Source organism: Cyprinus carpio, chromosome A6 (assembly GCF_018340385.1).
Source record: "Cyprinus carpio isolate SPL01 chromosome A6, ASM1834038v1, whole genome shotgun sequence".
Lineage (NCBI taxonomy): Eukaryota > Metazoa > Chordata > Actinopteri > Cypriniformes > Cyprinidae > Cyprinus > Cyprinus carpio.
Window position 1 is genome coordinate 8,999,353 of NC_056577.1, and position 26,415 is coordinate 9,025,767.

At 35.1% G+C, this 26,415-nt stretch overlaps 1 protein-coding gene across 3 annotated transcripts in view; it reads right to left on the reverse strand.

Annotated features, from left to right (window-relative positions):
- LOC109056255 (protein TANC1-like) overlaps nucleotides 1-26,415 on the reverse strand; it is a 69,580-nt gene that overhangs the window by 37,739 nt on the left and 5,426 nt on the right. For all 3 annotated transcript variants that reach the window (XM_042757898.1, XM_042757897.1, XM_042757899.1), the window contains exons 2-4: nucleotides 21,171-21,268; nucleotides 10,929-11,150; nucleotides 7,148-7,240 (exon numbers count right to left, since the gene is read on the reverse strand). In XM_042757898.1, coding sequence (XP_042613832.1) covers nucleotides 7,148-7,240; nucleotides 10,929-11,150; nucleotides 21,171-21,234 — 379 coding nt within the window. In that variant the 5' untranslated portion in view covers nucleotides 21,235-21,268. The remainder of the gene's footprint in view (nucleotides 1-7,147; nucleotides 7,241-10,928; nucleotides 11,151-21,170; nucleotides 21,269-26,415) is intronic.

The following is a 26,415-nucleotide window of genomic DNA, read 5'->3' on the forward strand; positions in this document are numbered from 1 at the left end:
CAATTTTGGATATTTTTAATTCAAAAATATAACTCACTAGAAGAGCGCTTTCCCTTTTAAAAAAATATGCGCAAGTGAGTTGCTGTGCATTTGTGCAAAAGGAGTCAAGGACATTTATTAGAAAAAAGTACATCTGCCTTATTAAATGCATAAAGTATAACTCTGAGCTCATTTAGATTTTCAAAGAAATTCTAGAGGTCCTTCCTCTAGTAAATAAATGTCGCTTAAAAATAAATGATGACATCTATAGTTCCATGAAGAATCTTGAGCAAAACTGACAGAATTTTTATTTAAGATCTATTCACTAAAACGTTCTTTGGGAATCCAAAAATGATTCTTCTGCAGCAACCTCCTTTTGAAACCTCTACTTTAAAGAGTGTGTTGCAAGCACTCATGTTTTTCTAACTTAAAGAATATACTTTTTTTTAATAGCAGATTTCAAAAGGAATAATTATCCATCTTTTGTACAGTTCATTCTAACAATGCTATGCCTAAATTCTTTCAGCACAAATCTTTTTTCTTTTTTTTCAAATGCATTTTATTTCAAATAAAAATGTTGGCATTAAAATATATTTTATATTTTAGCACTATAAATTGCCAGTCACATTGGACCCCCAGGTATATGGTTTGAGAACCAGGTATAGAATCAGATACTGGGGTAAATCAGATAATTCCTCCAAATTCTCCAGTCTCCATTTCTATCATGTCTCTCAGACTATGAATCAACCATAATCTCACTCTTCTCATATGGCCCCTGTCGTTTTCATTTTCTAGACGCTGAAATCTATTTGCATGCTAAAAAGCTCGGAAACACCATTCCCCTCCCCCTGTCCACACTTCCATCTCCACTCCATCCCTTTTCATCAGATGGCCTTGTTCTTCCACATATATTTAATAAAATAAGGAAATATCTTTAGAGAACACAAACTCATGCTTTTCCCACAATTCTTTTCATTGATAGCATGTGCACGTATGCATGTGAGACAGACAGAGAAAGATCCCCAACAGGACAGATAGTGTGAGTTATGAGAGAGGGAGAGGTATGTATCTATGTATGGAGGAGTGTGAAAAAAGAGGGGGACGTGGTGAAGGAGGACGACAGACACAGAGCGAGAGCGAGAGCGAGAGAGAGCGAGAGAGAGAGAGAGAGAGAGAGAGAGAGAGAGAGAGAGAGAGAGAGAGAGAGAGAGAGCGAGAGAGAGAGAGAGAGAGAGAGAGAGAAAGATACAATACATGGGTCCAGCATTAGTAAATACAAAATCCAGTAAAAAACTAGGCTCTATATCTTCAAATGGAAGGATGACATTTTATAAATTTGCTTAAGAAAAGAATGTTTTTTGAAAGTTTGTTGTTATTGTGCACTGTAATAGCCATATTATATGGTCATATGTAACAAAAATATTTTGTTTCAAAATTAATGAAATAAAACAAAAACAAACTAAATAAATAAAACAAAAATAATACAGTAAATAAATTAAACAAAAATATCAATAAAAAAGAACAAAACCCATATATACAAAATAAATGTCAAAAATAAATAAATAAAAACAAAACAAAACAAAACAAAACAATAAATTAATAAAAACCATAAACAGATTATACATGAATCAAACAAACAAATAATCATAAAGTAAATAAATAAAATAAATACATAACAAAACAAACAACAAAACAGATACTCAACAAAATAAATAATACCAAAACAAACAAATAAAAGGAAAGAAAAGAGAAACTAAGATGCTTTACAACACAATCCCGTGCCTCTACAATGCTTCTAATTTGCATGACATGTTTCACTGACCACCAAATACAATTAGTTGTAGCTTTTTAATGACCCTTGTTGCAATGGAACAAATCAAAGCAATAATCAAAAGATTAAGGGCTTAAGAACTGAGATCTGCTGAATTTTATCCTAAGACCAGAGGGACAAACTCTTCCAGAGTGATCTTTAGTGCTGAGGCTGCCTAAATTTACTTAGATGAATGTCTTTCTAATATGATAATGAATAAGATAAAACACTTAGCTAACAAATGGTATAAGACAACATGAGAGACAACCTTAAAACTGAACAAAGGTACCCTTCTTGATGTACATCAGCAGCTATGTACTAACTATAATGCTAAAATTAACTGAACATATGCTGAATGTTCACTCTGGCCTCAGTCTCTAGCAGCCAACGCTTAGTCATAATCATTATTTGTCAAAAATAAATGTTTATATGCCACACAAATTTAAGATCCTTTCAGATCAGTTTAGACAATGAGTAGCCTTTTGATCTCTGGCGATAACACTTATTAATAAAACTGTCATCAAACTTTGATTATGGGTTTTTCAAAGCAATCCTACACATGGGTAATAACAGGCTGTATCTTGTTGCTTTAACTCTGATGTTATCCCACCCTTGAAAAGTTAAAATTAAACCTTTTCCTACAATCACTGACAGCAACTGCACCCACAAATCCTTACAACTTTTTGTTGTAAATGTAACATTTAATTTATTAATAACATTGTGTACTGTACATGCCAGAATGTGTGATGTTGTGATATGAAGTAGCAAAAGCAAGTGATTCATTCAATAAATCATTGGTGACATTAATCTTATTTGTTAATTTAATATATTTATACAGTATAAAGCATGCACACCTCCATGCTAGCATTTGTTTGAGCTAATGCACACTTGTCATTAAATGAAGGACCCATTAAACTTTATTACATTTGCTTTGGCCAAGCATCTATTTCAGACAACCATAGCAACTGGCATAAGTCAACCTGGCCGAGTCTGGTGATTCTTTTTGGTCAAACGAGTCAAAGTTTTTCCTGCAAAATGACATCTAAATTACAGCCCTGTTGTTCAAAGATTTATTTTTGCAGCTAATGGCTGAAACACATGTAACGGGGAGAAAGCACGGATCAGGGAGGCAACGAGCAGCGGTATGGAATAAACGGCGGGATGCGGTGCGGTATTGTCGGTCTGTGATGAGAGATCTGTGCTGGGTAAATCATTAGCACTCATTAGAATTGAATCATGGAGATTATGCTCTTAAGATATCAGTGGAAAATGCTGGTCATGGCTCAAAGAGAACAGACACAATGTTGCCATAGAGATTTGTCAGCTCAATCAAAATGAAAGGCTGAAACTCTAAGACTCAAGAGCGCAGCATTAGTCCACACTTTGGGCTAAGAGCTTTAGGACGTGTCTAAGGCTCAGACTAAGACTACACAAATTTGAGTATTGCTTGGTCTCTCGTTCAAAATGTGGATGCTGACTGTACTACATTATAACTGACAGTACATACTTATCACTGGTCTCAGCAAGTCAGCCTTGTACCTGTGCTACCTTTTGTTCTTTTAAAACAGTGATTTCCTAGGCAACTAGGAATATGAAACTAATAAGCTAATATCTTCCTATATAACAAGATTTTCAAGGTTTACGCCACCTGAATTAAATTTCAATCAAATTTGACCAGTTTATTTTAACTAACTTAGACTATTGTCCAATTAAAAACTGATTATTAGGGTTATGGATGCACCGATAAAATTCTGACCATCAGCCAATAAATATTTTCATGTTATCATCAATATTGCAAATTCTATACCTAGACTATTTTGTGTGAAAAATAAATTCTAAAATTAAATCTAAATTAGAATTGTTGTAAATGTTACAAGTAAATTTAGGCATCATGATATAATAATGCACAGCATGGAAAATGTATATTTGCCAAATATTAAATTTATTGGTGTTATTGCATTATTTACATTTTTAAAGATTGACTTTGTGACTTAACATAGTGTGGTAATAAATAAATAAATAAATAAATAAATAAATGGAAATGTGTTTGCACAATTAAATACAAAATGTTGGCTGGTATATGGAAATGATACTTAAAAAAAATTTAATTCATTAATTAAAAATCTTAGATATAACCTATATGGTATTAATACTGTGCATCCCTAATTACTGTGGGTTCAATGCCAACAGAGCTAGTGTGAATGCCCCTTAATGCACAAAACATGTTAAAGGGTTAGTTCAGCCAAAAATTAAAATTATGTCATTAATGACTCACCCTCATGTCGTTCCAAACCCGTAAGACCTCCGTTCATCTTCGGAACACAGTTTAAGATATTTTAGATTTAGTCCGAGAGCTTTCTGTCCCTCCATTGAGAATGTATGTACGGTATACTGTCCACGGCCAGAAAGGTAATAAAAACATCATCAGAGGGTCCGTTAGAATTTATTGAAGCATTGAAAATACATTTTGCTCCAAAAATAACAAAAATGACGACTTTATTCAGCATTTTCTTCTCTTCCAGGTCTGTTGTGAACGGGACTGCTGTGACTGTTGACGTACGACGCTGCTGACGTGTTCTCTGTTGCGCCCAATAACAAAGAAAACACGTCAGCAGCGTCGTACGTCAGCGGCGTCACTACAGTGTTGTGAACACGCTCACAACAGACCCGGAAGAGAAGAAAATGATGAATAAAGTCGTAATTTTTGTTATTTTTGGAACAAAATTTATTTTCGATGCTTCAATAAATTCTAACGGACCCTCTGATGTCACATGGACTACTTTGATGATGTTTTTATTACCTTTCTGGCCGTGGACAGTATACCGTACATACATTCTCAATGGAGGGACAGAAAGCTCTCGGACTAAATCTAAAATATCTTATACTGTGTTCCGAAGATGAACGGAGGTCTTACGGGTTTGGAACGACATGAGGGTGAGTCATTAATGACTTAATTTTAATTTTTGGCTGAACTAACCCTTTAATGAAAAACAAAAATGTGTCATAACACAATTCATGATGCAGCACATATAGAGTGATGTATTATTGTAGCCCAAAACCCGGAAACGAGCACTTCCGGTTCCATTGTCCTGCAGTCAGGTTTATTTTTTCAGTGGGTTTGTGGTTAACTGCTTAACTTTTGTTGACCACAGAGCTTATTTTTCGCAATAATGCCACAGTAATACAAGAATGCATGTTAAGAATCCTCTATTTATAGAGAAAGATCAGCGATCAGGAGAAAAATGCCCAGCATTTGTGAAATACACTCCAATCCATCAGATGTAATTACATCACAAAATGAAATCATTCAATCTACACAGCACTTTGCCCAATCACAGGTGGATGTGCTGGCATCTGTAATGACCTCACAAAGACTTTTTTCGTCCTTTCAGGAAACAGTAAGTAAACACACATAGACAATAACTGCCTTTTACATAGGAAGAGTCAGACTCTAATGCACTTCATAGTCATCTGTTTTGGAGGCGAAAGGTGGGTGTGTGGCATGTATTTTTTACTCAGTCTCCCACGATTCTTGGTTCTGTGATTGGTAAAGAAAATCTGTGTGACCCAGAGTCCATTTTGAGCTCAGTTTGTAGTCCACACAGGTATGGAGGGAAAGCATTAATAGAACAGCTGTCAGGACAATGAACTTCGCGCTGAAAGTCAAAGTCATCTGGGCCGTCACTGACATGGAGATCATTCATTTGCATCTACATCAGGTTCATCTGGAGAGGGCCACCGCATCTGGTGCATTGTCACAATCTGCATTAGAGATCATCAAACGATGGGGGTGTGACTGCTTCATAATTAATGTTTTGTAGATGCACCAATATTCTAGATGTATAAAATTAAAGGCCAAAGCAAACATAATGATTGCCTGAAATAGAACAGAGGTGTCTAGGGAGAGGATCCAAAAAGAACAAATGACTTTTAATTAGGGGACATTTGTGAATGTGTCATCTGTGTAATTCTGTGTGTGTTTGTGTGTCCATAAACATGAAAGCAACTGCTGTCTAGATGGCAATATTTGCATGTGTGCTTGCGTTTACAGTGGGGAGCAAACTTTTGAGACCACACAGAATCTGGGATTATTTCCAGTTCACCAGGAAATCAACTTTTTTAGGATAAAAAAAAAAATTATAATGTAAAAAAGTTATGTAAAATGCCACTTAAAATTAATATTTTTATTCAGAAAGGACTCAATAAATTGAACAACAGTGAAAGTAAAGTTACATTGTTACAAATATTTATTTCCAATTCTTCTAAACTGCTATTCATCAAAGAATACTGAGAAAAGTCTCAATGTTACCACAAAAACATTAAGCAGCAACTGTTTTCAACATTGATAATAATAAAAAATGTTTCTTGAGCATTAATTCAGCATGTTAGAATTATTTCTCAAGAATCATGTGACACTGAATACTGGAGTAAAGGCTGCTGAAAATTCAGCTTTGCCATCACATTAATAAATTACATTTTTAAAAAGTAAAATATATTAAAATAGAAAACTTTATTTTTTTAATTGTAATGATATTTAACAATGTAACTGTTTGTGCATTTTTGATCAAATAAATGCAGCCTTTTAGAAAAAAAAAAGAAAAGAAAAAAAAGAACCTTGTTCACTAGTGGTCTAAAACATTTGAACTTCAATTTTATTTGTGAATACATCTAACACAATCATTTGTGTGTCCACCTGTAATCCTCCAGATTTCACACATATTCCGATTAGATTTTACAATGCAGAGCTGAAATTTGCCATCCTAACTGGCTTCCACAGCATCACATCACCAAAAATGACAGATTGAGTAATTCACTGAGCGCACCAACACATACAAGCAAAGATCAGCATTCTACAGAGAAAAAGAATTGCAAGCAGGAAAAAAAAAAGTGTAGGATTGGCCCTTGAAGACAGAAGTATACCACGTAAGTAAGAGGGAGGGAGGAGTGTGGTTTAATGGACTGCTGGATTTACTGAACTCTCAGCTGTAAATTCATGTAACTCCCCACATCTTAAAAACACCATCCCTCAGTTTATGACAAGGGCAAATCTCACTCAGAGACTGTGCGGACTTTCCATTGACTTCCATGGTTTTTATATTGAGGTAATGATATTTTAATTCCCCCTAACTTAACCCTCACACAAGCATTTTCATTAAGAAAGTATTCAATATTTATTTATTTAAAAAAAGTAGGTTATCTTATCTGGTTATCTCTTTACTATCCTTGTGGGGATATCTGGTACCCAATGTAACAAAACCCGATCCGCATATAAAAATCAATTAAACTACAAATGCAAACATTCATATAAAATAATATGTTTCTTAACTGAGCCACTGATCCACACACAGAAGTACTCACCAGTATTGTTCTTTTTCCTGTTCTTCAGAGCACAGGTGACAGGATCTCCAGAAACATGAGGATTCTCCACATATTTGGGTGTCCTGATTGAACCTGCAGACAGAGCAAAAATGAGAGAAAGACTAGAGCAGAGAGAGGGAGAAAGAAAGAGAAAGAGGGAGGGAGGAGGAAGAGAGTGAGAGAGACGCACATACACACACAGAGACAGTTAAGCCTTTCCAGATGGGATTTTGAAGCTGGCGATCTGAATCTCTGGGCAGAGCTGCATGTGGATCTGCTTGTGCTTGTGTGTGTGTATGTATGTGTGTGACAGTTGTGATCAGCTGTCCTGTACTCCCAGAGAGATTCCAGTATAAACGAGGAGTCTGTCGTGATTTAATCTCCCTGAGCAGTTCCTCCTGTGTCAGCTGAGTCAAGCTTTATTGCCATGATTGTCAACATATACAATATACATAGAAGAGCTTAGGGTACAGAAACAGACAATAAATAATTAATGTTCAAAAGTTTGGAGGTTGGTAAAATTTTTCTCTGTTTTTGAAAGAAGTCTCTTATGCTCAGCAAGGCTACATTTATTTGATCAGAAATTTAGTAAAAGTGTAATATTGTGAATTAATATTGCAATTTAAAATAACTGTTTTCTATTGGAATATATTTTAAAGTGTAATTTATTCCTGTGATGACAAGGCTGAATTTTCAGCAGCCATTACTCCAGTCTTGAGATTCAAATGATATCACATGAAATCATTCTAATATGCTGATTTAGTGTTCAAGAAACATTTCTTACTATAAATATTGAAAGTTCATTAAAATTTTTGTGGAAATCCTGATATATTTTACACATGATTCTTAGATGAATAGAAGGTTTACTAATTTTTTTTGTAACAATGTAAAAGTTTTTACTGTCACTTTTGATCAATTTAATGCATCCATGCTAAATAAAAATGTTAACTTCTTTCAAGAAAAAAAAAAAACACATCAAACTATAATAAAGTTTATTATTTAGTCTATAATACTAGACCAAGTAATATTACAGTCAATACATTCTCATGGTTACTTCAGCACACAAACCACTAGCTGAATCAGCTCATTCACAGACCTGACTGGTCTGCAAGAACATTTGTTCCATTTAACTTCACAGCGGTTCATCATACAAAGCCTCAAACATCAGACAGGAGCCTGAAATGGGAATAAAGACAGACATCTCCACTGGCGCTCAGATTTGGAAGTAATATTCAGGGCTGTAGCAACTGACACGTTATTCCCACTTTCAGAAATGAAGTTCACCCCTACCCACTTTGTTTTGATCGGCCACAACACAAAAAAAACTAAATGTAGGCAGTAAAATGATGACACTTCCAAAATTAATTTGGACTTTGTTTGGGCAATGTGTCACCTCGACTTTTCAGACTCTTCTTGCACCTCTGGTAATATAAGATTACACAGTTAATGATTGTTTGAAGGAAAACAATAGTGAAGGCTCTGAGAGATTAGTGCTGTAGGATCAAATCAATGTAGGTTTGACTCAGGAACTGGACTATTAGCACAATCACAACTCTATCACATCTACATCCTAGAGTTAGGCAGTTAACAACGGTTTGCCTGATGGGGACTGTAGCTTTCAGTACAATGCTTTGGATGAAAAGTGTTTGCTACAAGGTAAGAATGTGAAAGGCTTTATCTCGCTTTTAAAATCAACCTGACACAGCGTTCGCACAGTAGTTTCCTTGTGCAACAGTATGACTTCAATCCGACTGACATAAGTGATAAGTGAAAACTTTCATTCAAATGAAAAAATTAAATTTTTTAATTAAAATATTATTATTGTTATTATTTTATATATATATATATATATATATATATATATATATATATATATATATATATATATATATATATATAGTGAATGAACTGTGTAGAACAAGACCAGGAACAAAGCAAATTTTATTTTCATGTTGATGAAAACTGGTGTATACTGCCACCTACAGGAACAGACACAGCATTGCAAGCTCAAAAGTGCTTACATTAAGCATCACTTTATAATGGGAAATGCTTATAGCAGGAGAGAAACGGACAGAAAAATAATGACAGATAAATAACTAATAACTAAGATAAAATACTATGATACAAGACTGTGACTGTTAGCTACTTAAACATTAGAATGGATCTAAAAATGAGGAATAAATGAAGTACATTAATGGTAACATTTGTTACATTTCTGGGTTTTTTTCTTTCTTTTTTTTTTTTTTTTTTTTTTTTACACAAAATTTCTTCTGTAAAGCATTCTAAATAATTCAGCAGCACACAGGTCTGATGTGGGTATGATCACACAACCTGAAGTGCAAGACTGTGGAAAGAACAATCACCAAACGCTGCCAGAATACTGAGTGAGTTCCTGCCAAGTGTTTCTCTTGCAATGTGATTGGCAGCTCTCAGCACAGCTATTAGTGTGAATGAGCACAGAGCTACCAATACCACAACGATAACACAATACATATACAGTATATGATACTGTTTCATTCATCAGTTTGCAAATAATCTATAGCAGCTTGCTAAATATGTACAGTTTATCTAATCACACATTTGGAAAAGACTGCATTTTAAGAAACATGTCAATGTATGAACCCACTCAAGTTTACCTTGACCTACACTCATCCTTAAGACTGACAATCAACTGAACCTACACTTTGAGCCTTGACTTTTGTTTTATAATGGGATTCCTTACTAGGGGCTAGTTGCATAAACAGCCACTATGTCTTAAGAACTAGTCTGGCCAACTTGTAGTTAGTCAAGGGGTAATCAGTCTTACTTTTTGAATTAGATTAATCAATCAATCAATCACTCACATTTACTAAGTTATTAGCCATAAAGAAAAGTTAGGTCACCACAGACCAGTGGTTCTCAAACAGTTTGCTTCAAGACTCCCATTTGATATTGAGCATCACAGAAACATTATTTATTGTACAAAAGTTACCAAATATGTCCTTAAATCAAACATGAAATCTATTAAAATTCACAAGTAAATATATATACAAAAAAAATTCACTGGATGACTTTTATATTTAACATAATTTTTTACCCCCTCAAACTATTGTTTTTTATTATAGAACATACCATTGTGAAATCACAAAATTAATAATATTTAATACATTTATTATAGTGGCATTCAGTTTATGCTAATAAAAAAGTTAAACCAAGCAGCAGAATTACAGAAGAAAATATCTTATCTGGGGGGCCTTTCAAATGTTAGACAATAAAGGACTTTTGAGTTAAAAATTTGGTCTATACTTTGAAGTCAGCACCAATAGATGGCACAGTTTGTGCATTACATAAATCACAGCTGCAGATCTTCTTAAAGAGGACAAAGACATAGTACTGTAAATTTAACCAATGTGTCCATTGTGTATAATATACAGCATACTACTTGAACCAGACATACCATCAGGATAGTACCAAAACAGACATACATTTTATCTTTAATTTTATCTCACAAGGTAAAAATGCATTTTTCATTAGCTCTGAATGTATCTGTAGTGTATGTGATGTGAAATCTGAAATTACTTGGGTGATACAAGACATAGCCAGGGGTGTATAAAATGCATAGTCTATGATAAGTCAATGATAATATTGCATAGTCTATGATAATATCACAATTATTGATGTAATGATGTGTATAAATGAGTTTAGTATTGATGCATTAAAGTATCAATGTATTAATGAGTTGAGTTATTGAGTCATTTATTCAAACTCTCAATATAGTACATTTAAAAAGTGACTTATGTACCTGGTGACTTGTTGGACCGGACTGGCGAAACATATGGCTGGCGGGGAGGGAGCAGGGGGGAGGAAGGGAGGGAGACAGACACTCCTCTGGTCAAACTCGGCCTCAGCATCTCCTCTGCAGGGTACGGCTGTACTGGCAGCGGCCCACTGCCATGATTCTGAATAACCGAAATCCCCCCTTCCTGAACTCTGTGATGGAAACTGGGACTGAGGGATTGACTTCCTAAGCAAAAATGAGAAAGACAAAAGATATATTTATTTTCCTCTCTTTTGAATTCTTGATTAGAACAAACACTGAACATTTAGAACTCTTTGAGTCTTGTAAAATCTCTCAAACTCTTACATTAGAATCATTTAATCTATGAGAAGTGGGAAAAAAAAATTCTCTGTATGCTTTCCAGTTGGACGTCAGAAATCCAATTAGCTAGGTATCATTACCAATGGCTTTTTCTATCCAAGCCTTCAAAACCACTATAAAAACATACAGACAAACTACTAAGGCTGTCTCAAGACCAACAGTAATATTATACATCTTTCTCCTCCTATAATAAGCCCTTTCGAAGAAAGCTGAGAATAATTTAAGCTCTTTTAACATTCCAAAGCAAACATACAAGGCCTAAAATTCCTCTCACCGCAATAGGATTTACTGGTGATCTTTACTGCCAAAACGAAGCTGGTTTTAAACAAAAAGCCAACAGAAATGCAGATTTTCACAGGACAACCCGCCATATTATGAGGAGGACATCCCTGCGGTCATTTTGGAGAAAGACTGATGAAAGAAACAAAAGTGTAAAACTACTGTGTGTACTTGAAAGGAAAATAATAATAAATAAATAAACAGGCTCTACATTAATTTACAGCTTTACTGAAACCTTGTACAGTTTCTGAAATTAATGAACTGAATATACATGAAATCAATATGCTACTCCTGTTCAACTAGTCAGTTTCCTCAGTAAGCTTACCTGTTGGTGACTGCACCATTCTTAAAGACTTTGGTGTGGCTTGGTTGTATATGGCAGTCTAAAACATTTGTTTTTCATGCTGCACTTTTTTATTTTTATTATTTAAAATTCTAGCCAATGTAAATAACTATTTTCATGTTGTGGCTGAAAACAAACAAACAAACAAAAAAGTAAATTTAAGCGTCACTAGATTATGATGTACAGTACAAAAGATGTATATTCTAAGATTTTAAGATTACATTTAACAGTAACCTAAAGTAAAAGTAATGGAAAAAAAGAAAAGAGGAGAAATGAGCATTCACAATAAAATATTCTATATATTTTAATATATTTTTGGAAATCAATTAATAATAATAAAAATAATAATAATAATAATAATAATATATTAATTGTGCATCCCCCTACTTGTTTTACTGTTACATTCTTGTTGCTAAAAAAAAAAAAAGGTGTGGACATCCAAGTTTCATCACAAATTCTAAATGTACTTAAATAGCTATAAATATATATATTCCTTTCAAAATTCAATGCATTCAGTTTTAATTCACTCATAAACAAAATATATGAAATAAGAAAAAATAAAATCTGTTTGCATTTTTGTTTTAAAAGGAAATGATTTTCAGCATTCAAATGATACTTGACCTGATAGCAAGGTTTCACTCCAGTATGGAGGCTATATGTAACATTGGCCATAGGAAAATGTGCCGGCATGGCTTTCTTCTTCCCTTTTATTGCAGATTTGTGGTCAATTGCCTCTTAACGCAGCCCAAAAAATCAAGTCTGACTAATGATAGTCTACTCCAGAGAACCCTGATATAATTACAGCCCTACATTCATAACACTGAGGCCTGACCAAAATACCAACCAGAGACTCCATTCATCAGACATCAAATATTTATCAGAATATAAATTCAGTCGAAATGAGGGTTTGGAGCTGGACGGAAGCCTTGCTGAATCCTATATTTAGTCAAATGTGGACAGACCGAACTAGAGGGAAAAAAAACATTCATGCTGCTGTAAATGGACTCTTAATGTGCATGTGGCGTAAATCAGGTATGCTGGCATTTTGGCATCATCAAAAGAATGCAGCATAAATCAGGTACGCTGAAGTTCAGCAAGACCATAACAAACAGCGAATGACTAAAGTGACAAATGCTCAACTTCTGAAGAAATTTTAAGTAAAAGAACACACAGACAGGGATAGAAATGTACAGTCGAGGAAAACAAAGACAATAAACCTTAACCCCAGATGGTACCAACTCTTCTTCAAACAAACAGGAAGTAAAAAAAAACAACAGGCAAGGACAGACATAGGATGACAACAATGAGGAAGGAAGGGAAACAAATTCCATTTTAAATAAATGTCGTTCCTTGAACTTTTCGTTCATTCATCATAGTTTCCAAAAACATATTAAGCAGCTGTTTTAAACAATGATTATAATACAAAATGTTTCTTGAGCACCAAATCTGCATATTAGGATGTATTCTCTGATGTGACACTAAAGACTGGAGTAATGGCTGTTGAAAATTCAGCTTTGCCATCACAGGAATAAATTATATTTTAAAATATATTTAAATAGAAAACAGTTATTTTAAACTGTAATGATGTTTTACTCTGTTTTTACTGTGTTTTTGATCACTTTTCAAAAACAGAGATCTTACCAACCCAAAATTTGAACAACAATGGTGTTGATAAGTCTTCAGTTTCCACATCGAAAAGTAAGGATTTGAAAATCTAATTTAAACCTGAAGATAAACAATTTTAGTTTTTTTTTTTTTCAGGGGTGGTGCAGTGGGGGGTAATTAAACAAAGAAATGACAAAAATTAAGAAATATTTAAAATTTTGGACTTTTCCAAGAAAACATTTTCTCTTAAACATTTAACTTAAATTGTTACATACTTTACAAGAGTAAAAATGTTAAAAGTAAAAATTATATTTAACAAGCACAACTTTTAAACAGTAATGTATACAGTATACAAAGCAAGAACAGATTGGGTGATGACTAATATAATGCAGACTCTTAAAGTGATGGAAATGGTTGACAAGTGTATTTGTCCCTAAATCAAAACATGCAAAAACACAGATGGATGACAACATCTTGGAGTAATTAGCCAGATAAAATCAATCATCCCTAACCTACAGCAACTTTAACTGTTACATGACTCCGCAAGAGCATCCTTATGTAATTTAGCCTCACTCCCAAATTAGCCTAATTTCCTACTGTATATCCTAATTCTCTTCCTGACGGCAGAATTCCTGCAGCGGTCCAGGAGGATAGGTGGATAGGCAATAACCTTCTGTCTAAATAAACTTTCTGACTCCGCTAAATAACATGAGAAGCCCCTGCTGAGTAAGGAGAAACTGGACACCAGAGCAGCTGAGATAACACAGAGAACCCTTCTGAAAAATGCACACACATACACACACACACACAACTGGCCTCAAAACATAAACCTTACTCTGACACATAATGCAGATGGATCAACTTTCTGAACGTCACTCTACTCCTATACACGAGGACAGTAAAATCTCACACACACACTATAAACCTCTCAGAATCATGTATCACTCGGCACTGTAACCCAGCATCAAACAGGCCCATGTTTTAATGCTAAATCCTTTGTGATCCGACCTTTACAAGGCCTCAGTTCAAAGGCAGGAGAATACTTCAATCTGACATTCCAAATGAAAAAGGGTCAATCCATGAAAGCAGAAATCCCCACCAAAGCATGTTTCTTAGGGATTAAAGAGCTCAAACCCACACACACACACACACACAAAGGAGCGAGAGAGAGAAAAATGAGACAGAAAAGACTGAAGAGAGACCATAACAGAAATGGACAACAAAACAGTAGAATGTACTCATTGATAAACTGATATTAGAATGTTTTGGCCCATCATTGGTGTCAGTTCTACTGTTAGGAAAAACAGTGCATGTGATATCCAAAGTTGAGATGCTTGAACTGTATTACAGAAACATCCTACCTTAGAGTCTTATTCTCTCTGCTTAAGGCCTACTACACAATTTTAAAACACTAGGCATCATTCACTTGCGGACTTTGTAACAGTTACACAGAACAATCTGGGAATTACACACTAAATAACTGAGGATCACACACTACCAGACTTTCAAGATCTTCTGAACACAACAAACTCACACAAAAACAAGTGCCTTGTTGCTAGAAGACACATAAGGGTTCTGAAATGAGCTTAACATATCAGATATATTTGATATCCTCCAACTGGATGGCATCAAAGTCTGAAGCTCAATCACACAAAGGGTGACCCATGCATTAGCCAACTCCATTATGCCACTGAGCAAGACAAGTTTGCTCAGGAGTTCGTCCATGTAATATGTTTTTGAAAAACATTTTCGTTCAATTACCCAAAATTTCTGTACTTCCAAGATAGCATTTTAAGAGATCATTTTATCTGTTATCTTATATAAAACAAACCAAAATCCAATGCACTTCATGCAAATCATACTTAACTTACTGAAAAGGCAAATGCACTGCAAAAAACAATGTAAATTTTCAGCCCAAATTATGATTCCATATGGAGTCAAGGGAAATGTCAATTCTAAATGTCATTCAATAGTACAGAGTTTAAAAAAAAAAGATGTCAATATAATTAAAAATTGACTCTTTTATTCGGTATTCATGTGTGCTACATATTTTTATGCTTTGTGTCAATTGCTTAGCAACATGCAAATGTCAAACTCTATTGTAATCAATTGAGACTTGAGTCTTCTGTGTGCCATTTATGTTGCTGCACATGTACAGCATTCCATTCAGTCATTTATGAGGTTCCAAATGATTTAGGCTGCTGCATATTAAGGACGCTGCTTATGAAGTGAATAGACAGCAAGGCAGCTCACTAAGTTTCTGAATAGAAAAATATACATCCACACATCTTGTTGAAAGCTCAGTAGGTCTACAGCTATTTGCTAGTCACGCGTTTCTTATGTCTCACTATTTTACAGTTTTTCTTTGCTCTATACAATTAAATATCCTCAACTATAACAGCATTAAAATAAACATTCTTGTGATTCACACAAGGTGCAAATCTATTAAAAAAATTCCCTTTATTTCCATAAAACTCTACAACTCTAACTGTTCCTACACCAGTCAGAATCTTGAAACAAATTTATTGTCTTGCGATTCAAACAATGCAAAAGAAGCTTAAAGGTATATGATAGACATAAATATAAGCAGAAAAATGTTCCTTGCCATGGTAGGCTATTTTTGAAAATTTTTAATATTTCATAAGCAGCATATTAGAATAACTTCTAATGGCTGCGGAAAATTCAACTGATTGATCAAATAAATGTGTATTTTTGATCAAATAAATGCAGCCTTAGTAAGTGAGCAAAAGAGACTTCTTTCAAAAGCAATTAAAAAACATCTTACATAGGGTTGGGAACCGTTAGGGTTGTTTTTTGAAAAGAACCGGAACCGTGAGCAATTTCTAAGTTTCGGTTCCAAAAACGGTTCTGGTGCAACACGTGACCAAGCGCTGTGAGCAGCCTTGTGCTGGTGTTCTGGTGATTCAGTGTTTCCCGTAAAGGATGTCACAAACCAAATAACAGAAACGTCACCCTGCCTCTTTAATTACTGAGCACATTTTTTCTAATGACGCACACTCCACAGACACGCACGCCGCGTCATGTCTTTAACTGCCGAATACATGTTTCCTACGACTGTACTGCACTCGCACCTTTGATAACTGTGCACATCGTTTTGTCTGACTGTACATGTACCGGCAGCGTGCAGCAACTGCCTCCACAAAATTACATTATATTTGTCCCATATTGTCATTAATATACATATTAATTTCAACTTGGACCACTAAATAAATAGACTGCTATTGTTATGTAAGTATGAGGGTTAGATTATTTAGTGTACAGGTCATTTCAAGAGTGATAAACAAAGTGATAGAAAATATTTATTTTCATGCATTTTAAATGTTTAAAAATGTGAAAACCACTCATTGCATCACAGCATCTCCTGACTGCAAAATAGGGGTTTTTTTTTGTAAAATAGGGGCTTTATGGAGTGTGTGTTATACATGGTTAGAAGTATAACAGTTTATATTTCATTAATTTAGGGAAATGAACAAGTGTCTTAGCCCTCAAGGGACTATTTGGCCAACCTTATTCCTGCTTGAAAAGCAAAATGTTATTGATAGTGTAAAAAAACATCAACTTTGAAGCACATGCTGATTGATGGACGAGCTTTACTCAATATTACTTACTACCTTCCAGCAACACTACATTCACTGAAGGTAAAATAGTAAAAAAACATAATAATAGTTCATTTACAGTAAATGGAATCGGAACCAGAAAATTTGTATATTGTAATATATATGTTGAATTTTGACATTGACAACCTTTAAATTAAGTTGACAGTAAGTAATAAACAGTATTGAGCATTGAGTATTTGAGTATTGTGCATTTTTCCTTACCACTATTTTTTAACAGTTGTTTAATGATTTTAATGGAACCGGAATCGGAACTGGAACCGTTAGGAGGAACCAGAACCGGAAAATTTCTAACGATTCCCAACCCTAATCTTACATCCCCAACCTTTCGAATGGTAGTATTGATCATAGTAGTATGTTGGACAGTTCAAAAAGTATACAAGTTGCTCCAAAACCTTATTCAGTGCTGGAAGAAGGCACGGTCATAATGTTTTTAATACTGTATGACAATATGCAATAAATCATTTGAAGGCTAAGTTTAATTTAAATTAAAGATTAATTTGTTTGATTTTGTTTTAAAGTTTATAAATTTTTTGTTTGTTTGAAAAATATGTTAAACAAAAATGTGAGAAAAACTGCACATGATCACATGCATGTGACTTTCTGAAATCCAGATTCCTCAAAAACAAACGAGAACAGATTTGACTGAATGGTCATATTTGGCACCAGAAAGGTTTCTCATGATCTCACTACTTGTGTATCTGCTGCTCTTTATTACTTTCGCAACTGAGAACAGAGCTTCCAGGCAGATGATCCACCACAAAAAGTGGCACTGTAGAGTGGCGTCTGATCTGTCATGTGTGCTGGATAACTCTCTCCATCCCCCTGCAGCTAACATAAGGTGTGGTAAATACTTCATGAGCAATATGTCTCTTTAGAGGACACACAAGTGTTGTCTCTAGCCGACAGAGACTTCATCGGCTGTCAGTATGAAAACCAGAGGGAGTTCACCGATGTTAGTAGAGCAGATTTGCACATCAGAGAATGAACAAAGTGACAATCAACTACATTTAAGAGAGGAGGAAATACAAGTGAAATTATTTATTTGCAGTCTCCTGACTTAAAAAAAGACACAGAGTTAGATTAGCAGACGATAAGTTGTATTGTATGTGGGTCAGGTAGTGTTTGTTTGGCTGCTCTCAAACTTGTCTTGACATACTTAAGTGAGTGAGAGGAGCAGAGATGAATGAGGTTAATTGGAACATGGCTCCATTGAGAGGCTCCGTTGGGAGAGAGGTATCGGGGCAGCAATGGTGCTGAATTCAGCAAGAAGCCTGAGCGGATACAAGGGAGAGCTTGTGGAACTGGGTGTCATGGTAATGTGACATCATTAATGAAGTAATGACTCTTATTTGTAGCAGTGGTTGACGTTTCAAGAGAGTGCCATAAGTGTGAAAGCGAAGAGGATCTTAAAGGAATATTCACGCAAAATTTAAAATTCAGTTATTTACTCACCCTCGTGTCATTCAACTAATATGTCATGGAACACAAAAATTTTATTTATTAATTTATGACGAACATTCTGGCCCCTTGTATAAATATAATGAAAATGAAATGGGGACAGCCTCGATCAAGCCACAAAATAAAAATATAAGTACTATAAAAGTAGTCCACATGAGTTATTTTTAGAGATATTTTGAATCTTCTGAAGTTATATGATGGCTTTATGTGATGACCAGACCAAAATGTATGTCATTATTTATAAAAAAAAATTAAAATAAATAAATAAATAAAAATCTTGAGTTCTTTCCTTAACTCTCCTGGACATATTAATAAGAAAAGTAAAAATTCCTGACATCCAAGTCAGTAAAGAATAACTTTTTAGAGTCAGTTCTACTTAGTGAATCAGTTGCTCCAGTTCACATAACCAATCTTAATGATTCATTCATGAATCTGACTCTTCCTCAGAACAGCCCACTGGAAAACAAGATTTTCAGTGAAAAGACCCTGTTTGTCACACAGGTATCATATGGCTTCAGTGGCATACAGCACATCTGTGAGGCCCCCGCAAAGAATGAGATGGGGCCCCTCCCACCAACAGTGATGTCATGTATGAACATTTATTCATGTTCATGTTCGTCTCCCCATTTACATAACTGATTTAACAGTAATGAATGTGTTGAATTATCATTGCATTGATGCATTTGATGTTATATTGAATAACATTATGTACTGTAGGCTATATAATGTACGTAGTGATTTTGATATCCCTTTTTAGTCAGACTGAAATCCCTGCAGGAATAAATATTTAGTCTATGAACATGGAGGCAAAAGTGCTGCTCCAATCTGATTGTTATTTTAGCAATAGCAGGAGAATCCTTCAACAATAATAACACACAAACTTCTGTTATAGGCCCCGGTCTAAATATTTTATTTAACAGCAAGCTCAATAAAATTCATGTAGGCTAATGGCCTAAAAAACGTCTCAGTTCAATCACTGGCCTACAGAAGCATCGCTAATTGTAGAAAAGAAATAATACAAGCAAAATTCATGTCTTGCAGTAATAAAATGAACAGTAAAAGAACTAGGAGAAACACATACATTAAAGGAATGATTCTACTTTAGGAAATAGCATATGCTAAATTTTGAGAAAAATGAACTTTCTACACATCTTAACATTGATGATTAACTTATTCTTTTTTTATCAACTGACTACAACAAACAAACAAGCAAAAAGTCTACCCAATCCTTTGCACTCTCCGAGCGTTTTGGTGCACAGTCTTTGACTGCAGCTTTAATGTCGATGTTGCAAGCACAGGCATTCTCAATGCTCAGATTTTCTTGTCACATTGTGCTCCAGGGAAATGTCTCGCTCACTTTCAATTTCAAGAACGAACGATAGAAATTGCATGGCAAAGTCTGGTGACAAGTCGTAAGTGTACTGAACCTCTACAGAGTTTGCCTTTTTAAATAGCTGGTTGTCACAGAAGCACAGCAGCGGACCAGGGCACAAAAACATATTTCATATTTGTTAATCTTTTAATGTGTTATTGCATTAAGCCACATTAAGTGTAATGATAATCTAAAAATGTGCTTCATGTGGTAACATCTAAATTAATTAATTTTATCTAAAAATGTTATTTAACATTAGAAATATATTAGGTAACACCAACTGAATTGAATAAGAACAGGTAGAGCATAACAATTGCATGTTACCACTTTTTACAGTGGGAGGTAAATGCTTAACGTAAAACCTTGTGCATTGCATTCATATTCTGGGACATTAAGAGTTTTTACATGCGCTTTTCCACTCCACTGCACTATCTTTGCTGTTGTGTCTTTTGCAGTGTCTCAAGCATGACATGATATTCTAAAAATGCAGCGATCAAGTCAAAAGAAGTTTAAAAGTTTAAAAAAAGAGACCTTGCATTTTTTTTCCAAATTCCACTGCTGTGTCTTGGGTTTTTCAAAGGAAAAACAAAAAAAAAATTTGTGTGATTTCTGAATGCCTTTTAGAACGTCCTGCGACAGGGCCCACTAAACAGGCAGGACCCCCACACCTCACAGGGGTGCGGGGTTTCCCATATGCCACTGTATGGCTTTTGAAGACATAGAAAATAGCATACTAGACATATGGACTAAATGTATGATATTTTAATGATGATTTTGTGCAAGCTTTTTAAGAGCTTCAATCTCCATTCATTATTAAAATTCCTTCTTTTGTGTTCCATAGAGGGAAAAAAAATATTATATGGGGTTGGAACAACATGAGTTTGAGTAAATTACGATTTTAATTTTAGAGTGACTATTATTCTATGAAAGCTGTGAGATCCTAACATTTGTTATTACGATTGTGAAATTATCATTTCAGATAGTTTTCAACGACAAGCTACAGCTTGAGCTGGAATAAGAAAAAAAAAACTAAATCTCACTGGGCCAATCCCAGCCACAGCTCTTTGGAGGCCATAAGCCAATTATGCAATTAAATTAAGCATACACACAACAGCAAAGTACAGTTCATTAGGTTTCAGCAACATTTTATTAATATCATTTTCCTTCCTTCTGGGCATAAAGAAACTTACCTGCATCTCTTTTGCCAGTTCTTCCTCCTCCATCTCGCCCTTTCTTCAGCACTCCCTTAAACATGGTACAGTTCCCACTTTACCGCAGTACTTTGTTCCTGCAGAGACACAAATTTATTGAAGATGCATGATACAATGTATGACAACTAGCAACTGTTAAAGAAAAAAGATCTGGTCAGTAATACCACAATGTCACAAACAACTTGACAACGCAATGGAAAACAAAACTCCCTATTCATTTTATGTATGTGTGTGTTGCCACCTCGTGACAGGAGGAATTGGTTGATGAAATTCCGACATTCCACGTCTAATTAATGCTCTGCTGCCTGGTCTTAGGCATATAAACAAATAAAAAAAGAAACAGTGAGTGCCAGCAGTACCCACACACTGTGAACTGTTGCACGCCACTCACATAATCCATTAAATGTGAAATAAAAATACATTTAACAGCTCAAACTGAAGAAAAACCGAAAGAACTTTGTAGGCAAGGAAAGGCCAGTTGCTATAAACCACTCAAAATAAGAGGAAACCTAGTGCCACTGTCCTTCATGAGTCCATTCCATGTGTCAACACAGCAGCTGTCCACACTGACACGTCTTTCAGACAATAGCAGGAAATACCAGCCTGTCTACCAAACCTCCACTTGATTCTAAAATAGCAAAATGGATCTACTTAGTATCCAGGCATCCAGGCTGGTCTCACAGTGACAGAGGTCAGAGATGGATATTTGCTAAATAGGAAACACAGCTGTAGATGTTTAACTGTCCCATTACAACCAAATGACTGCTCACTAGATCTCAAGGCATTTCATTCTACGCCGACCATCCAAATGTAGCATAGAAATGGAAAGTAATGACAGATCTTCTCCATATTGTGATGCACATCCAAAAAAAAAAAAAAAAAAAACAGATGAGAAAAAAAATGTAGGTTGAGGACTTGGTTCTGTGCATTGATAGTTCATTGGATTTTGAGATGTGGGCTTGCACTCAAAATTGGAAGCAAATGAATGCAAGTGGGCTTGGTGGACTAAATGACTGGAGAAGATCTGGAGACATTACCATGAAGTCTGTCGTTTTCACCAGAATTCCCAGTTTATACCCAGGCATTTGGATTAAAAATTTATGAAGTCACACTTAAAAAAAAAAAAATGGATTAACTGTCCCTTGAACCGTTCCCAGATTGTAGAAGATCAAAACAGATTAATTTTCATTTCATGAAGATGTTAAACAATGTCTCACACTTGCAAATATGGAACGGCATGGATTTTATGGGAGTTACAGTATAATGCCTTCTCCAGAGCAAGCAATGCCCATCATATCAAAGATCACAGAAAAAAAATCTATAGTGAGAAACAATGCAGTTCAAGACTCTTACAAGTTTAGTAACCAACAACCAATTGTAAACAAATGCTTGCCTCATTAAATAGTCATGCAATTTTTGTGTAGTCATAGAAGCACTATTTAGCTTCCAAGTCTGAGGAAAATGTTAACAAATTATTAAAAGTAGGGATGCACTGATACCATTTTTTCCGATACCAAAAATTCTGAGTATCGGCCAATACCGATATCAGCACAGTTCATTTTTTTTTTTTAAATCAATGTAGAATTTCTATACCTCTGTGTGTTGACCTGATCATCACTGTTTTGTGAGCTAAACACAATCTTCTAAATATAGACAACGTCATTATACAGAAAAAATAATAAAAATTATAAACTAGTTTAGTAGATAATTAAGCAGCCAAAAGTTACTCTAGAAAAATGATGAGTGCAAAATAATTGTACAAATTATTGTGCACAGTAATGAGGCAGCAACATATGACAGATAGGACAGAACAAGAAAGGCTATTAAAAATCTTGCATTGCGCAAAAGTATTATAATATGAAAGGCTCCAATACAGAGTGGCACAAAGCATTTATGCACATCCTGTTAGCAGAATGATCCGCTTGAAGCAACATGGAGTCACAGAAAAGTTCAAAGTTCCACATAGAAAAGTTCAAAGCATAAAGGGAAAAGATACTGATGTGTAGTTTATTATATCTGTGCGATATTCAATACTGTGAGTTCTGTCTTTTCTTTGAACAGTTTTAAATTTCAGTTAATGTGCATGTTAGAAACAATTCATAGTGCTCTCTACTCCTGTGTTGTGATCTATCCAACACTATCTCATGGCCAATTCATACGTTTTATGAGGCAGCTAATTCGTAAAAATTTTGTACGATTTCTGTGACGGTTTAGGAGCGGGGTTGATATGGTCCTGCATACAAATTCCTACAAATTTACCACCTCGTAAAATAAGTAAGATTTTTCGCAAATAGTATGAATTTGTACGAATTGGCCACCTTGTCAAATATACGAAATTGCCGTGAGATCAGGTTGGACCGAAAGCCTACTACACAATGCACAATATTAGCAATCCTATAAGATGCTGTAAGAACTGCCTATAAGAACTGCAAATCACACTGTGCAACATGGATCTGATAAACTTGGGTACGACGTATGCTGACTGTACGATGATGACACCTATTGACTCGTAGGCTACAACGCTCGTTACTATAGAAGAATAAAACGGAAATAAATCAGCATATGCTAGTGGTAAACAAAAAGAGCATGAGGAATCACACTTTGGCATTTGTAGTTTTTATGTGTGCTTAAAAAAATCTGGAAGCGGTGAAAGAGGAAGGGGTAAGAGCTTTAGTTAAGCAGTTTTATGTTTTAGCAATGTGTCGAGTTGATTTCATGTTGTATTTTTATTGGCTGGTCAATAAACGTGGGCCGTAGCAGCAAACACACTGCGATGATGTTGAATTTCCGACACCAGCAGAAAATGATCTTAGGTCTTTGAATCTCTCTCATTGTATGACATAGGACCACAGTTTAGGAGCCACGATCACAGAAATCATCATGATTGTTTCACGATGCCAATCTTTCGTCTGGAACAACCAAAAATCGTGCAGTGTGAAGAAGGCTTAACAGACATCCGCTAAAAAAAGTAACATGATATAGAAGCAGCACTAAACTCCAGAAAGATAAAGTCCTTTTATGCAAAAACCACTGATCTGCATCTACAGATCAAGTATAATTATAGGAACATTGAATCATCTTGGAGAGAGTTTCATTGCCTTGACTGTCATAACCGAAAGCGACATGCAGTTTGAATGGTGAAAGAAGAATGACTGACAGCCACAACGGAGAGAAGAGTTTACGTGAACTTGAATTTAACGACTTAAATATTTATCTGTACTATGGAATTGCTTCAGATCTCTTGGAATATAGTACACAAAAACTTTATGTTGCTGTATAATGTTTTTGTGCCTTTTGTGGGGCTTAACAATAACACAAAAGTATACGCACAATTTTGGATTTGGACCAGTCTCGTCTGACCAATACCCGATCCAGCAGAAAATGGCAGTATCGGAGCCGATATCGATACGGTGTATTGGATCGGTGCATCCCTAATTAAAAGTGGCAAACAGCAATATTAAATGCATTAAATAGCATCTTTTAAACTATACTTGTCAAGTCAATGGTTTTAACCCAACCCTCTAGAATGAGAGTAAATCACCTGCATATCTGACAAAACTTTGTCTATAATTAGCCACTGGAAAATTAATTGTTACTCACCTTTATTTGAGTTAGAGGCTAAGAATAAGTTTAGCACAGATATATTTACACTTGCCTTCAGTCGACTTGAACACTCTGACTGAGCGCTTGATAGTTTCAAGTATCAATGTCTTTAAAGCGCACTATTCCTATAGGTATCAATAAATGCGCAGTGTATTTGACTTACTGTAAACTCTAGTGTGAAGGCACCCAATTCACCATCACTAAGATGAGAGCACTCTTTGTTTCTTTCACATTCGTTTATTTGGAATTACACACACATAATACATACATATACTGTGTGTGTATATATATATATATATATATATATATATATATATATATATATATATATATATATATATATATATATATATATATATATATATACATACACATACATATACATACATACACATACATATACATACATATACATACACACACACACACACACACACACACAGGCTTATGGCAATTCTATTGCCAACATGTGTGTAGAGGGCTTTTGAACAACAATGTTGTTCAAAAGCCCAAATGAGTGATGGACTTGCTAATACTTTGTTTTCTGTGATGTTCCAAGAAATGTATTGTTTAGGCGGAAAAGCAGAAAAAAAGGAAATAAAGCAGCTGTAGGCAGCATGCAATATTTTTGTGGAAAAATGACTTAGGAGTTATTAATAAATGGATCTGACTGTTGGGCTTAAAAAACTGTTACCATCAGCTCTTTTAAACAGCACATCCAATTTTACTGATTCTTTCCCTCAGCCACAGGACTGCTGGCCACAACCAACCAGAAGCAATCAAATAAAAAGAACAACAAATGAGAGGGAATAAAATCATATAAGGATAAATTATGAAATTATTAATTAAAGCAGCAAATTATGCCCTATAAATGATGCAACAAAGTTGTGCACTTACTATAATTTGTGACTGTTTTGGAGACAAACTCTGGGATTGATTAGTTTGTGTTCTGTTAAATGTTAAAATTAATTATCACTAAGCCTAAAAAGCAGCACTCTACAGAACTGGTTCACTGCATTCAATACTAATTGCCTGGATTTGAAAGGATCCACATCCTGTCATTCAGAGACGTGGGTTTCGAAACACAAGCCTAATGACATCATGAAAAGCACATCACAGACATTGTGCCCATCCAAAAACCATCTGCACATGTGCACCCCAGGAACATGAAGCAGGGTCACACACACATGCAAAACTGAGTTCACAACGCCCGGCATGTCAGGCCACATACTGTACAGATTTGCAGAGACACTGATGTCACAGAGGTGATGTCACATTACTAACTCCATCTGGATAGTGCTGGATACCGTGAAACAGGCCTTATGCCTTACAGAGACAAATCACATACATGCAGAACTCTATAAAATAAGAGTAAACTTCACTTAGAAACATTTAGATCTTCTAAATTCTGATTATTACAAAAACCCTCTAATTTTGTACTAAAAATTGCTTTTTTCATAGATATTGAATATTGACATTCTACTTTTAAAGTCGCTGATCTCTGTTTGAGAAGCTAAAAAACCCCAGACCAAATCATCCCTGAGTGTGACTGAAAATCAAATTACAGACTCCAGAAAAGTACATTAGAGCTTCACCGTGGTGTGTTTGCCAGAGCTGGAAC